The sequence below is a fragment of the Eumetopias jubatus genome, unplaced genomic scaffold (assembly GCF_037043125.1).
Source record: "Eumetopias jubatus isolate StellerSeaLion01/CBP00866 unplaced genomic scaffold, mEumJub1_p1.0 scaffold_10, whole genome shotgun sequence".
Lineage (NCBI taxonomy): Eukaryota > Metazoa > Chordata > Mammalia > Carnivora > Otariidae > Eumetopias > Eumetopias jubatus.
The window spans coordinates 97,388,365-97,404,056 of record NW_028274816.1 but is presented as its reverse complement, the minus strand read 5'-3'; the positions used below and the strand labels follow the sequence as shown (position 1 = coordinate 97,404,056).

Here is a 15,692-nt window from a genome sequence, read left to right as displayed (position 1 = left end):
TCCCCTCCTGCTATCTTCTTCTTTTTCTTTTTTCTTAACATATGTTGCATTATTGTTTCAGAAGTACAGAACTGTGATTCAACAGTCTTGCACAATTCACAGCGCTCACCATAGCACATACCCTCCCCAATGTCTGTTACCCAGCCACCCCATCCCTCCCACCGCCCACCACTCCAGCAACACTCAGTTTGTTTCCTGAGATTAAGAATTCCTCATATCAGTGAGGTCATATGATACATGTCTTTCTCTGATTGACTTATTTCACTCAGGATAACACCCTCCAGTTCCATCCACGTCGTTGCAAATGGCAAGATCTCATTCCTTTGGATGGCTGCATAATATTCCATTGTGTATATATACCACATCTTCTTTATCCATTCATCTGTCGATGGACATCTTGGCTCTTTCCACAGTTTGGCTATTGTGGACATTGCTGCTATAAACATTGCGGTGCACGGACCCCTTCGGATCCCTACATTTGTAGCTTTGTGGTAAATACCCAGTAGTGCAATTGCTGTATCGTAGGGTAGCTCTATTTTCAACTGTTTGAGGAACCTCCATACAGTTTTCCAGAGTGGTTGCACCAGCTTGCATTCCCACCGACAGTGTAGGAGGGTTCCCCTTTCTCCGCATCCCCGCCAACATCTGTCGTTTCCTGACTTGTTAATTTTAGCCATTCTGACTGGTGTGAGGTGATATCTCATTGAGGTTTTGATTTGGATTTCCCTGATGCCGGGCGATGTTGAGCACTTTTTCATGTGTCTGTCAGCCATTTGGATGTCTTCTTTGGAAAAATGTCTGTTCATGTCGTCTGCCCATTTCTTGAGTGGATTATTTGTTCTTTGGGTGTTGAGTTTGATAAGTTCTTTATAGATTTTGGATACTAGCCCTTTATCTGATATGTCATTTGCAAATATTTTCTCCCATTCTGTCGGTTGTCTTTTGGTTTTGTGGACTGTTTCTTTTGCTGTGCAAAAGCTTTTTATCTTGATGAAATCCCAATAGTTCATTTTTGCCCTTGCTTCCCTTGCCTTTGGTGATGTTTCTAGGAAGAAGTTGCTGCGGCTGAGGTCGAAGAGGTTGCTGCCTGTGTTCTCCTTTAGGATTTTGATGGACTCCTGTCTCACGTTTAGGTCTTTCAACCATTTGGAGTCTATTTTTGTGTGTGGTGTAAGGAAATGGTCCAGTTTCATTCTTCTGCATATGGCTGTCCAATTTTCCCAACACCTTTTGTTGAAGAGACTGTCTTTTTACCATTGGACATTCTTTCCTGCTTTGTCAAAGATTAGTTGACCTTAGAGTTGAGGGTCCATTTCTGGGCTCTCTATTCTGTTCCATTGATCTATGTGTCTGTTTTTGTGCCAGTACCATTCTGTCTTGATGATGACAGCTTTGTAATAGAGCTTGAAGTCCGGAATTGTGATAACGCCAGCTTTGCTTTTCTTTATCAATATTCCTCTGGCTATTCGGGGTCTCTTCTGGTTCCATACAAATTTTAGGATTATTTGTTGCATTTCTTTGAAAAAAGTGGTTGGTATTTTGATGGGGATTGCATTGAATGTGTAGGTTCTAGGTAGCATTGACATCTTCACAATGTTTGTTCTTCCAATCCATGAGCATGGAACGTTTTTCCATTTCTTTGTGTCTTCCTCAATTTCTTTCCTGAGTATTTTATAGTTTTCTGAGTACAGATCCTTTGCCTCTTTGGTTAAATTTATTCCTAGGTATCTTATGGTTTTGGTGCAATTGTAAATGGGATCGACTCCTTAATTTGTCTCTCTTCTGTCTTGTTTTGGTGTATAGGAATGCCACTGATTTCTGTGCATTGATTTTATATCCTGCCCCTTTACTGAATTCCTGTTTGAGTTCTAGCAGTTTTGGGGTGGAGTCTTTTGGGTTTTCCACATACAGTATCATATCATCTGCAAAGAGTGAGAGTTTGACTTCTTCATTGCCGATTTGGATGCCTTTGCTTTCTTTTTGTTTTCTGATTGCTGTGGCTAGGACTTCTAATACCATGTTGAATAGCAGTGGTGATAGTGGACATCCCTGATACGTTCCTGACCTTAGGGGGAAAGCTCTCAGCTTTTCCCCATTGAGAATGATATTTGCTGTAGGTTTTTCATAGATGGCTTTTATGATATTGAGGTATGTACCCTCTATCCCTATACTCTGAAGAGTTTTGATCAAGAAAGGATGCTGTACTTTGTCAAATGCTTTTTCTGCATCTATTGAGAGGATCCTATGATTCTTGTTCTTTCTTTTGTTAATGTATTGTATCACGTTGATTGATTTGCGGATGTTGAACGACCTTGCAGCCCGGGGATAAATCCCACTTGGTCATTCACCCACGCAATTTTTATGAAATTTACAGAGTCCTACAACCATTACCACAAACGAGTTTTTAAAATTTTTGCTTGCAATGATTTTATTTTTTATACAAATAATTAAATATTTTTCAGCAAGATTAAAAGAAATGAAGATAATAAGCCTTGCTGTTTTTATTTCCTTTTATTTATTCATATGCTAAAGAAGAAAGATAAGCTTTTTGTCTCTTCCCAAAAGATTTCTCAGATAAGGAAAAATTAATCCAAAGGAAAAGATTTTCTCTTATACTTAGATAAAAAGTCTCATGTTAAAAGCTACATTATCATTTGTCCTTTCTGATGAATGTAAGTGCTTAAGTGTCTGGATTTCTTGAAGACACTAATAGCAAATCAATTTTTTGAATGCTTCACCGTGCAATCATTTTTTCACCAACTCAGTCATTGTTTCATTGCTGTTTTTTGAAGTAATGTCTTGGTCACAACTAACTACCCTCCCCCCCGCCCCACCCTTTCCCCATTATACTATTTTTATTTTTATTTATTTATTTTTTTAAAAAGATTTTATTTATCTTTTGACAGAGAAAGAGACAGTGGGAGAGGGAACACAAGCAGGGGGAGTGGGAGAGGGAGAAGCAGGCTTCCTGCAGAGCAGGGAGCCGGATATGGGACTGATCCCAGGATCCTGGGATTGTGACCTGAGCCGAAGGCAGATGTTTAACGACTGAGCCACCCAGTCGCCCCCCATTATACTATTTTTAAATTTTATTTTTAACTGTGGTATTTAACACATAACAAAAATTACATTTTAACCATTTGTAAGTGTATAATTCAATAATGTTAGGGTTAAATGTATTCACACTCTTGTACCACCGATCTCCAGAATTTTTTCATCTTGCAAAACTGAAATTCTGTACCCATTAAACAACAACTACCCATCCCTGCCCCTCCAGCTTCTGGCAGCCATCATTCTACTTTGTGTTTCTGTGAATTTGCCCACACAGATGTTTGAGTGGAATCATACAGTATTTGTCTTTTTGTGAATGGCTTATTTCACTTATCATAATACGCTCAAGATTCATCTGTGTTGTAGTGTATGTCAGAATTTCCTTCCCTTTTTATGCTAACTAATATTCTATTGCATGTGTATACCATATTTAGTTTGTCCTTTCATTCATTAATAGACAGTTGTGTTACTTCTACCTCTTGGCAGTTGTGCCTGGCGCTGCTGTGAATGTGGGTATGCAAATACCTCTTTTGAGTTCCTGCATTCAGTTACTTGGAAATTGGACCAGAAGTGGACACAATCCAGTTTTATAACATTTCCATCATTCCTAAAATTCTCTCCTGCCCATTTGCAGTTAAATCTCTACCTACATCCCCAGACAACCACTTAGCTACTTTTTTTTTTTTAAGATTTTATTTATTTGAGAGACAGAGAACAAGCATCAGCGGGGCGGGAGTGGGGAGGGGCAAAGGGAGCGGGAGAAGCAGACTCCCTGCTGAGTAGGGAGCCCCACGGGGCAGTGGGGGAAGAGGGGTGCGTTGTCTCGATCCCAGGACCCTGAGATCCCGTCGGAAGCCGAAGGCAGGTGCTTAACCGACTGAACCACCTAGGCGCCCCACTTATCTACTTTCTGTCTCTATAAATTTGCTTCTTTTTTTTACATTTAATATAAACAAAATCATATAACGTGGTCTTTTGTGCCTGACTTCCTTCACTTTTTTCACTTTCCTTAGCTATTCATAGGTCTACTGGCAACAAATTCTCTTAGTTTTCCTTCATCTGAGAACATCTTGGTTTCCTCTTCACGCCTGAATATTTTTTTCTGAGTATGTCATCTTAGGTTGACAGTACTTCCTTTCAGTACTTGAAAAATATTGTGCAACTTTATTCCAGCTTCAACTCTTTCTGATATAAATCCTGTCATTCAGACTGGTTTTCTTTCCCTACAGTGTTTTTCCTTGGATGCTTTCAAGGTTTTTTCCCTTGTCTTTAGTTTTTAGACGTTTAATTATGATGTTTCTTGACATGGATTTCTTGGGATTTATCCTGTTTGAGGTTCACTTTTTTCATCTATAGGCTAGTGTTTCTTGCTAAAAATTTGGGAATGTTCCGGCATTATTTCTTTGAGTACCTTTTTAACCATGGTCCCTTTCCCTTCTTTTGGGACACAAATGTTAGATTTTTTTTTTTTTTTTTTTGAGAGACAGCGGGTGAGTGAGTGGGAGCATGAGCAGGGGGTTGGGGCAGAGGTAGAGGGATAAGCAGACTCCTGGCTGAGCAGGGAGCCCAACGACAATGTGGGGCTTGATCCCAGGACCCTGAGATCATGACCTGAGCCAAAGTCACATGCTTAACTGACTGAGCCACCCAGGTGCCCCATTAGATTGTTTTTTTATTCCTACAGGTCCTTGAAATGGTTCATTTTTTTTGGTCAATTTTCTCAGTGTTGTTCATTGGGTGATTTTCATTGCTGTCTTTCAGTTCATTGATTCTTTCCTTTCATTCCTCCCTTCAACTCGAGTTGATCCACTGAGCTTTTTATTTCAGTTATTGTATTTTTTAGTTATGAAATTTCCATTTGGACTTTGTGTGTTGGTGTCTGTGCAATAGACAAAGCATGCTGCTTTCTCAGTCTTCACATACTGGCCTTGTACAGGAGAAGACCCTCGCCAGTGAGTCCAGCCAGATATTCTCTGTGCCTCTATGGACTTTTTTCTTCTCCAGGCTCCAGGACTGACAAGACACATGCTTGTTCTTGAAAAGCTGCAGTGCTGGATGCGTGGATAATCTCTTTCCCTTTCCAGGGGGAAACTAAGAGCTGGGATTTTTAATCTACTCTGCTCAGCAGAGGGGAGGATCACTGGCATCTACCAGCCCAAGCCACCACCTTTATTCTATCTAAACAACTAGGCTGTGCTAGAATCATCAGAGCTCCAAGACTGGCAAGACAAGAGCAAATCTTCTGGGGAGGCCTTTTGGAAAAGTTGGACTGGTGGATGTGTGAACCAATGGCTCCTTTTCCTTGGGTGAAGCTGGGAGCTCTTCTGGATCATATGGTGCTGCACTGGGGTCAGGGTCTCCAGCTTTTGTGGGAGCTTGTCCCAGATCTTCCTACCAGCTTCACTGCGTCTGGTTTTACCTTCTCTTAGGGTGTAAGAGCCTTTCAGTTAGTTTCTAGTTTCTCACAAAGGGAATTTATTTTGAATTTCTGCTGAATTAGTGTGTTTGTGGGAAGAAGGGTCCAAGACTTCCTACTCAACCATCTTGCTTATGTCACTCATCAGCTGTTTACTTTTAAATGAGAATTTCTTTCACCTAAAAATTCCTTTTATGAGATAGGAACATGTATCTTGTTGTACATATTTATATATAAGAATAATCTTTTTAAGACTCATCTAATTCAGCCAGTCAGAATGGCTAAAATTAACAAGTCAGGAAATGGCAGATGTTGGCGGGGATGCGGAGAAAGGGGAACCCTCCTACACTGTTGGTGGGAATGCAAGCTGGTGCAACCACTCCAGAAAACAGTATGGAGGTTCCTCAAACAGTTGAAAATAGAGCTACCCTACAACCCAGCAATTGCACTACTGGGTATTTACCACAAAGATACAAATGTAGGGATCCGAAGGAGTACGTGCACCCCAATGTTTATAGCAGCAATGTCCACAATAGCCAAACTGTGGAAAGAGCCAAGATGTCCATCAACAAATGAATGGATAAAGAAGATGTGGAAGAAGATAAAGAAGATATATACACAATGGAGTATTATGCAGCCATCCAAAGGAATGAGATCTTGCCATTTGCAATGACATGGATGGAACTGGAGGGTGTTATGCTGAGTGAAATAAGTCAATCAGAGAAAGACATGTATCATATGACCTCACTGATATGAGGAATTCTTAATCTCAGGAAACGAACTGAGGGTTGCTGGAGTGGTGGGGGGGTGGGAGAGATGGGGTGGGTGGGTGATAGACATTGGGGAGGGTATGTGCTATGGTGAGCACTGTGAATTGTGCAAGACTGTTGAATCACAGATCTGTACCTCTGAACCAAATAATGCAGTATATGTTAAGAAAAAAAAAAAAAGAAGAAGATAGCAGGAGGGGAAGAATGAAGGGGGGTAAATAGGAGGGGGAGATGAACCATGAGAGACGATGGACTCTGAGAAACGGACTGGGGCTTCTAGAGGGGAGGGGGTAGTGGGATGGGTTAGCCTGGTGATGGGTATTAAAGAGGGCACATTCTGCGTGGAGCACTGGGTGTTATGCACAAATAATGAATCATGGAACACTACATCAAAAACTAATGATGTAATGTATGGTGGTTAACATAACAATAAAAAATTAAAAGAAAATTCTCCCAAAAGAAAAAAAAACATAAAAAAAAATCATCTAATTCAGACATCATTTTGATGATCGTTTCTTTTTTTAGCAATCCATAATGATTTCTAGCGACTGCCTAAAGTTGATTAACTCCTGATAATGGCTTTAATGCCCTCCACTGCCCAACTTCCTCACTTTACCTATCCTAATCTTCTATTAGAGGAAGTCTATTTGAGTTTAAGTTGTTCCAAAGTTTACACACACACACACACACACACACACACACACACACACACACACACACACACACACACATGCATGCATGTCTATCAACCCCTTTAATAATTCTATATATTTGCAAGTTATTTTAAGAAAGTTTTCATTGTAGTAAAAATTTGTCTGTTTAAGTTTAATGAATGGAATACTGCCCAAATTTGTGAAGCATATATTCCAAAGTATTATAAAAAGACATGTAGGATAGTTATTTCTGAGTAATAATATTTATATATACAAAAGATAAACTAAGATAAATTTACCAAAGACTGAGCCATGTATTGCTACGAAACCTTACCCCAATTCATCATTTGGGATTGAGGGTTTTCTACTTCTGTTTCTGCTACTGAGAAACAGACTGCTAGGAAATTTTAAATTGTTAGAGAATTAAATGAGGAAATTGTATAATATTTTTCTTCCTATGCATTTAAACTGCAGTTAAATTGGCACTTCCTTAAATAAAGAGACTATAGCAAAATAAAATATATTTTTGGCTCTGATTTTGTACCTTGTTGGTTTTCAGTATTATTAAGGATTCTGGTAATTTTTTTTATACATAACATTTCTAAAGTTCTTGTTTGTTAACTTAGTGTCAGAACTGAAATTCATCTTACTATTGGTGTTTTCTTTTTGACTTATATTTAATACTTAATAGCATACTGCTTTATTTTCAGTGTTGACTGATATCATTAAAGCCATTGATAAAATTAAAGATGAAAATATGGATTATGAGGATCTGAATACTTGTCTTCAGGATTTTGGAGTTTACCTTTCTAAGCCAGAATTTGAGAAGATCACAGAGTTAACTGAAGCTAATGGTAAGTGATATATTTTCAGGAAAAATGGGTTTACACATATGAAAGAAGGTCATTTGCTATTTTTTCTCTTCAGAATAATGACTTTATTATTTTTATTAGAATAAAGATCATTTAAAATTAAATCAATACAGAAAAATACTCAAAAGTACAACAAAACACACAAAATCCCATTACCCAGAAATAACCAGTAATAATCATCATTCAGACTTTTTTTTTCCTATAGGCAAACATGCACACAAAAAGAAGGATTTCTGATTTTCCTTTCTGACAAGGTAGAGATCAGGACAAAAGGCCTTAAATGGGACAAAGGACACTGTATTATGTCAAAGCCCACAATTCATAATGAAGGTACTATTATTGACCCTTATAACTAGCTAACTTTGTTATAGTTATAAATAACTAACTTTGACTAGTTTCACCCTTATAACTTAGCAACAACTTTTTTTAAAATTTTTTATTGTTATGTTAATCACCATATATTACATCATTTGTTTTTGATGTAGTGTTCCATGATTCATTGTTTGTTCATAACAGCCAGTGCTCCATGCAGAATGTGCCCTCTTTAATACCCATCACCAGGCTAACCCATCCCCCTACCCTCCTCCCCTCTAGAACCCTCAGTTTGTTTTTCAGAGTCCATCATCTCTCATGGTTCGTCTCCCCCTCTGACTTACTCCCCTTCATTCTTCCTCTCCTGCTATCTTCTTCTTTTTCTTTTTTCTTAAAATAAGCAACAACTTTTCTAAAGGGGATGGGTGGTAATGAGGTAGACAAATGTGTGGGGTTATAGGTGAAATGCGAATGGCCATGAATTGATAATACTTGCAGCTAGAGGGAGAGTAAATGAGCTTTTATTACAATATACTTTTTATTTTGTGTATATTTTAAAATTTTCCATAATAAAAAGTAAAAAAATAAGTAAAAAAAGTAGGAACAAATATAAGATATGTAAGACCTATGTAAAGAAAATGATAAGACTTTAAGACATTTTAGAATATCTAAATAAATGGGAATATATCCCATATTCATGGATTCAGAGACCCAAGACAGTCAATTCTAATTAATTTATTTATCCAAAGCAGTTCTGTTAAAACCTTGACTTTTTTTGATGATTTAATTCTCGTATTATTATTATAAAGGCCAAGAATAGCTAAAACACTCTTGAGGAAAAAAAAAAACATGTGTCTAGGGGTGTGTGAGTGGTGTTGGAGGGAACTTGCTCTCCTGGATGTCAAAACTCATTATAAAATTATAGTAAGTGTGAGAATGGCACAGGGATAGAGAAATTGACTGATAGAAACAGGATAAGAAACTTCCAAACATATCCACACACATATATGGAAACATAAGGTGGCTGGGATATATAATGATCACATAGTCATATATAATGATTGCAGGGGGGAAAAACACCATTTAATAAATGGCGCTGGAATAATTAATTATTCAAATGCAAAAAATGAAATCAGATCCCTGTCTATGTATCATATTCAGTAATAATTTCCAGACGTGAACAGTAAAAGTTTTAGAAAAAGAGAAGAAAATTTTTCTGACTTACAGTTAGGAAGGATTATTTTTAAGAGACAAAATCACTAACCAGAAAAAAAAAGATTGATAAATTTGACTACATTAAATTAAAGACTTTTCTTTATTAAAAGATAATACAAATAGAATGAAAATACAAGCCACAAATGGAGTGAAGATTATTTGCAATACTCATAACAGTGAAAGATCATTTTGGAGAATATAGAGGGAACCCCTATAAATTAACAAACCAATAGAAAAATGACTAAATTACAAGAACAGCCATTGCCAGATGAAGGAACACAAGTTGCTAATAATCATATGAAAAGACTCTCAACATCATTAGTAATTAGGGAAATGCAAAATTTAGGTCACAATGAAATATCTTTTTATACCCACTACACTGGCAAAAATTAAGAAGTCTGTTAATTTAATTGTTGGTAAATAAGGCAAAAGTGGTAAAAGAACTTTGAAAAACATTATGTAGTATTTTGAATGGCTTTCATACTTCATGACTTAGAAAATCCACATTTAGCTATAGATCTCAGAAAATCTCTTGCACTGATGTACAAGGAGACATGTTTAAGAATGTTCATGACGGCACTGATCTTAATAGCAAACAAAAAAAAAAGAAAAAATAGAAAAGAAACAACATGATCACTGATAGAATGTATAAATAAGTTGTATTTGCCATTGGTGCATAATGGAATACTAACTGTGTATACATTAGTGAAAACAATATACTATATGGATGATTCTTAGAAATATATTGAATGAGAAAAGCAAGTCTCAGATTGCTATAGCAATCTGATAATTTTTATCGAACTCTAAAACACAATTAAGGAATAGTTTGTTTATCCTGTTTAAAATTATATGTAAAAAAACAAGAGATTGGTGAATTTGAAAAATTCAGCAATGCTCTCTCTGTAGAGAAACAGTAGAATGGAATGGGAAAAGCCCAGAAGCAGATGTAGTGGTATTAATAATGTTATTCAAATGGATGGTGGGTTCAGTGGTTCAGCTGAAACATATGTGTATCAAATAGACATTATCAGAAATAAGGGAATCTATTGCTTTAGAAATTTATATGTTCCTCTTAGTGAATATAAATCTTCATTAACTCTATCATTCCCCCAGAATTGTTTAAAGTCTCATTTTTAAAAAAAATTTTTATTGTTAAGCACCATACATTACATCATTAGTTTTTAATATAGTGTTCCATGATTCATTGTTTGTGCATAATACCCAGTGCTCCACGCAGAATGTGCCCTCTTTAATTTTTTATTGTTATGTTAATCACCATATATTACATCATTAGGTTTTGATGTAGTGTTCCATGATTCATTGTTTGTGCATAACACCCAGTGCTCCATGCAGAATGTGCCCTCCTTAATACCCATCACCAGACTAACCCATCCCCCTACCCTCCTCCCTTCTAGAACCCTCAGTTGGTGGGAATGCAAGCTGGTGCAACCCTTCTGGAAAACAGTATGGAGGTTCCTCAAACAGTTGAAAATAGAGCTACCCTAAGATCCAGCAATTGCACTACTGGGTATTTACCACAAAGATACAAATGTAGGGATCCGAAGGGGTATGTGCACCCCAATGTTTATAGCAGCAATGTCCACAATAGCCAAACTGTGGAAAGAGCCAAGATGTCCATCGACAGATGAATGGATAAAGAAGATGTGGTATATATACACAATGGAATATTATGCAGCCATCCAAAGGAATGAGATCTCATCGTCTCTCATGGTTCGTCTCCCCCTCCGACTTACTCCCCTTCATTCTTCCCCTCCTGCTATCTTCTTCTTTTTCTTTTTTCTTAACATATATTGCATTATTTGTTTCAGAAGTACAGATCTGTGATTCAACAGTCTTGCACAATTCACAGCGCTCACCATAGCACATACCCTCCCCAATGTCTATCACCCAGCCACCCCATCCCTCCCACCCCCCACCACTCCAGCAGCCCTCAGTTTGTTTCCTGAGATTAAGAATTCCTCATATCAGTGAGGTCATATGATACATGTCTTTCTCTGATTGACTTATTTCACTCAGCATAACACCCTCCAGTTCCATCCACGTCATTGCAAATGGCAAGATCTCATTCCTTTGGATGGCTGCATAACATTCCATTGTGTATATATACTACATCTTCTTTATCCATTCATCTGTCGATGGACATCTTGGCTCTTTCCACAGTTTGGCTATTGTGGACATTGCTGCTATAAACATTGGGGTGCACATACCCCTTCGGATCCCTACATTTGTATCTTTGTGGTAAATATCCAGTAGTGCAATTGCTGGATCTTAGGGTAGCTCTATTTTCAACTGTTTGAGGAACCTCCATACTGTTTTCCAGAAGGGTTGCACCAGCTTGCATTCCCACCAACAGTGTAAGAGGGTTCCCCTTTCTCCACATCCCCGCCAACATCTGTCATTTCCTCACTTGTTAATTTTAGCCATTTGACTGGTGTGAGGTGGTATCTCATTGAGGTTTTGATTTGGATTTCCCTGATGCCGAGTGATGCTGAGCACTTTTTCATGTGTCTTTTTCATGTGTCTGTATGGTACTGGCACAAAAACAGACACATAGATCAATGGAACAGAATAGAGAGCCCAGAAATGGACCCTCAACTCTATGGTCAACTTATCTTTGACAAAGCAGAAAAGAATGTCCAATGGCAAAAAAGACAGTCTCTTCAACAAATGGTGTTGGGCAAATTGGACAGCCACATGCAGAAGAATGAAACTGGACCATTTCCTTTCTGGGGGAATGATAGAGTTAATGAAGATTTAATATTCACTAAGAGGAACATATAAGTTTTGGGTGCAAATGTCTTCTTTGGAAAAATGTCTCTTCATGTCGTCTGCCCATTTCTTGATTGGATTATTTGTTCTTTGGGTGTTGAGTTTGATAAGTTCTTTATAGATTTTGGATACTAGCCCTTTATCTGATATGTCATTTGCAAATATTTTCTCCCATTCTGTCGGTTGTCTTTTGGTTTTGTGGACTGTTTCTTTTGCTGTGCAAAAGCTTTTTATCTTGATGAAATCCCAATAGTTCATTTTTGCCCTTGCTTCCCTTGCCTTTGGTGATGTTTCTAGGAAGAAGTTGCTGCAGCTGAGGTCGAAGAGGTTGCTGCCTGTGTTCTCCTCTAGGATTTTGATGGACTCCTGTCTCACGTTTAGGTCTTTCAACCATTTGGAGTCTATTTTTGTGTGTGGTGTAAGGAAATGGTCCAGTTTCATTCTTCTGCATGTGGTTGTCCAATTTTTCCAACACCTTTTGTTGAAGAGACTGTGTTTTTTCCATTGGACATTCTTTCCTGCTTTGTCAAAGATTAGTTGACCATAGAGTTGAGGGTCCATTTCTGGGCTCTCTATTCTGTTCCATTGATCTATGTGTCTGTTTTTGTGCGAGTACCATACTGTCTTGATGATGACAGCTTTGTAATAGAGCTGGAAGTCCGGAATTGTGATGCCGCCAGCTTTGCTTTTCTTTTTCAATATTCCTCTGGCTATTCGGGGTCTCTTCTGGTTCCATACAAATTTTAGGATTATTTGTTGCATTTCTTTGAAAAAAGTGGTTGGTATTTTGATGGGGATTGCATTGAATGTGTAGGTTGCTCTAGGTAGCATTGACATCTTCACAATGTTTGTTCTTCCAATCCATGAGCATGGAACGTTTTTCCATTTCTTTGTGTCTTCTTCAATTTCTTTCATGAGTATTTTATAGTTTTCTGAGTACAGATCCTTTGCCTCTTTGGTTAAATTTATTCCTAGGTATCTTATGGTCTTGGGTGCAATTGTAAATGGGATCGACTCCTTGATTTGTCTCTCTTCTGTCTTGTTGTTGGTGTATAGGAATGCCACTGATTTCTGTGCATTGATTTTATATCCTGCTACTTGACTGAATTCCTGTATGAGTTCTAGCAGTTTTGGGGTGGAGTCTTTTGGGTTTTCCACATAAAGTATCATATCATCTGCAAAGAGTGAGAGTTTGACTTCCTCTTTGCCGATTTGGATGCCTTTGAGAACATGCCCTCTTTAATACCCATCACCAGGCTAACCCATCTGGCCACCCCCCTCCCCTCTAGAACCCTCAGTTTGTTTTTCAGAGTCCATCATCTCTCATGGTTCATCTCCCCCTCCGATTTCCCCCCCTTTCATTCTTCCCCTCCTGCTATCTTCTTCTTCTTCTTTTTTTTTTAACATATTGCATTATTTGTTTCAGAGGTACAGATCTGTGATTCAACAGTCTTGCACAATTCACAGCGCTCACCATAGCATAAAGTCTCATTTTTTTTTAAGTCACTAAATATTTGTTTAAGAATACAAAGTGATTTGGTGCTCCTTAAAGTAAAGTTTTCTATGATATTTAATCTTGGGAATAGGACAATAGGCTGTGCCTTATCTTTCATAGATTAGAATTAGAATTTTTTAAAAAGTGGGATAAGCAAAGGAGTAATCAAAAGCTCATTATATTAATATAAAACCTTTCATGTGGCCTTCAAAAATTCTTAGAGATTTTTTTTTCATTCTAATATTGGGATATTATATATAATCAAGGAGAGACATTTTCTAAGTATAAAATGACTATTAGAGTGTTTAATAGTTTAAAGAGTGTACTGGAATAAAGACAGGATGTGAATGGTAGCCTGACGTGGAAGAAACCAGAAGTCGAGAGAGCTTACTTCTAATCTCTGATCTTGTATTTCCTTTTGTGACCTTGGAAAAAAGTCATGATACCTATCATGTATAAGTATTTTTTTCTAAATATGTAAAATAACATACTAATTCTTCACCTACATATCTTAGTGAATTGTTGCAAGGCCAAGTCACGGTAATGTAAGTTAAAATTAAAAATGTTGTACACTGTAACTAGAAGGATTTTGATTAATTTTCCTGGAAATTTTCAGCATTTACTTTCTCCTTGTAAGTTGCATTGCTTTTTCTCTTATACCCATATATTTTTAGTGATATTAGCTGATGGCTATAATTATATTAACTCCCTAAATAGAGAATTTATTTTACATAATTCAATATTTGTCTTAATAACTTAGTACTTGAAGATAATGAAAAAAATGTTCTTTTCCCTTTAGAAACAAAAAAGGCGAATTTTAAAGAATTCATTGATATAATGATGAACAATACGGAACGCTTCTCTGAAAAATTATGTATGTAAGAACATCATATTTTATGCTTTTAGTGGACCAAATGGTGTGACAGATTTTAGAAGAATATAATATACCAAAAGACATCCTACAGTTTATCAGGCAAATAAATGCCTGGCTTACTGCTGATATGTTTGGCCTTAATCTTCTCCAGTAATTATCCCTAAATCCAGAACAACCTCCACGTGCAAATGAGTTGAAAGCTATCATAATCTCACTTACTATAGAGAGTTAGAACCACGTATATAAAATTCATTTTGGGAAGAGCCAAAATGTCTTCCCAATTTGGGGAAGTGATGCCATCTAGTGACTATAGTTGAGTACTAGTAAGCAGATTTTCTACTTGAAGCTGTATTTTTTTTCCATCTTCCAGTTTATTTAGTAACATTTATTGAGCCATTGTTATGTACCAGGCTTTATGTTAAGCTGTGAGTGCGGTAAACTGAGAAAGACAGTCTTTGTCACTCAGAAGCTCACTCTAAAGAAATATAAGGTTGGGGCGCCTGGGTGGCTCAGTCGTTAAGAGTCCGCCTTCGGCGCAGGTCATGATCCCAGAGTTCTGGGATTGAGCCCTGCATCGGGCTCCCTGCTCTTCGGGAAGCCTGCTTCTCCCTCTCTCACTCCCCCTACTTGTGTTCCCTCTCTCGCTGTCTCTCTCTGTCAAGTAAATAAATAAACTCTTAAAAAAAAAGAACTATAAGGTAATATATGTATATTTTAAATGGAGTGAAGTTAGTACTTTAAAAATTGGGGTTAGGGGTACCTAGATGGCTCAGTCGATTAAGCATCTGACTCTTGATCTCAGCTTAGGTCTTGATCTCAGTGTCATTAGTTCACGTTCCACACTGGGCTCCATAATGGGCGTGGAGCTACTTTAAAAAAATTGGGGTTAAAAGTAGCATTTTGTTATTTTGTTCTTAGTATTGAGTAATAGCACATTTTAAGTAAGTTATTTTACCTTATAAATCCATTTAATTTGTTTTCTATTCAAGGAAACAATAGATTAATTGGATGAAGAGATTATTTGCATTGTTAGTTACTTCATTTTTCCGAGGAATTTCAGTGTCATGGAGATAAAAAATTTTATTAGCACAGAGTTGTATAGTATAGTATCTTATTTGTATCTGTAGTTATATTTCCTTTCTCATTTTTATTTTATTTTTTTTAAAGATTTTATTTATTTATTTGAGAGAGAGAGAATGAGAGACAGAGATCACAAGAGGGAAGAGGGTCAGAGGGAGAAGCAG

The 15,692-nt window shown here is 37.3% G+C and overlaps 1 protein-coding gene across 1 annotated transcript in view; it reads left to right on the top strand.

The window, feature by feature from the left end:
• The window catches only part of LOC114196718 (EF-hand calcium-binding domain-containing protein 13), a 116,145-nt gene that overhangs the window by 50,457 nt on the left and 49,996 nt on the right, over positions 1 to 15,692 (top strand). Inside the window, exon 11 of the mRNA XM_088027058.1 lies at positions 7,601 to 7,744. Within this exon, the coding sequence (XP_087883184.1) occupies positions 7,601 to 7,744 (144 nt within the window). The remainder of the gene's footprint in view (positions 1 to 7,600; positions 7,745 to 15,692) is intronic.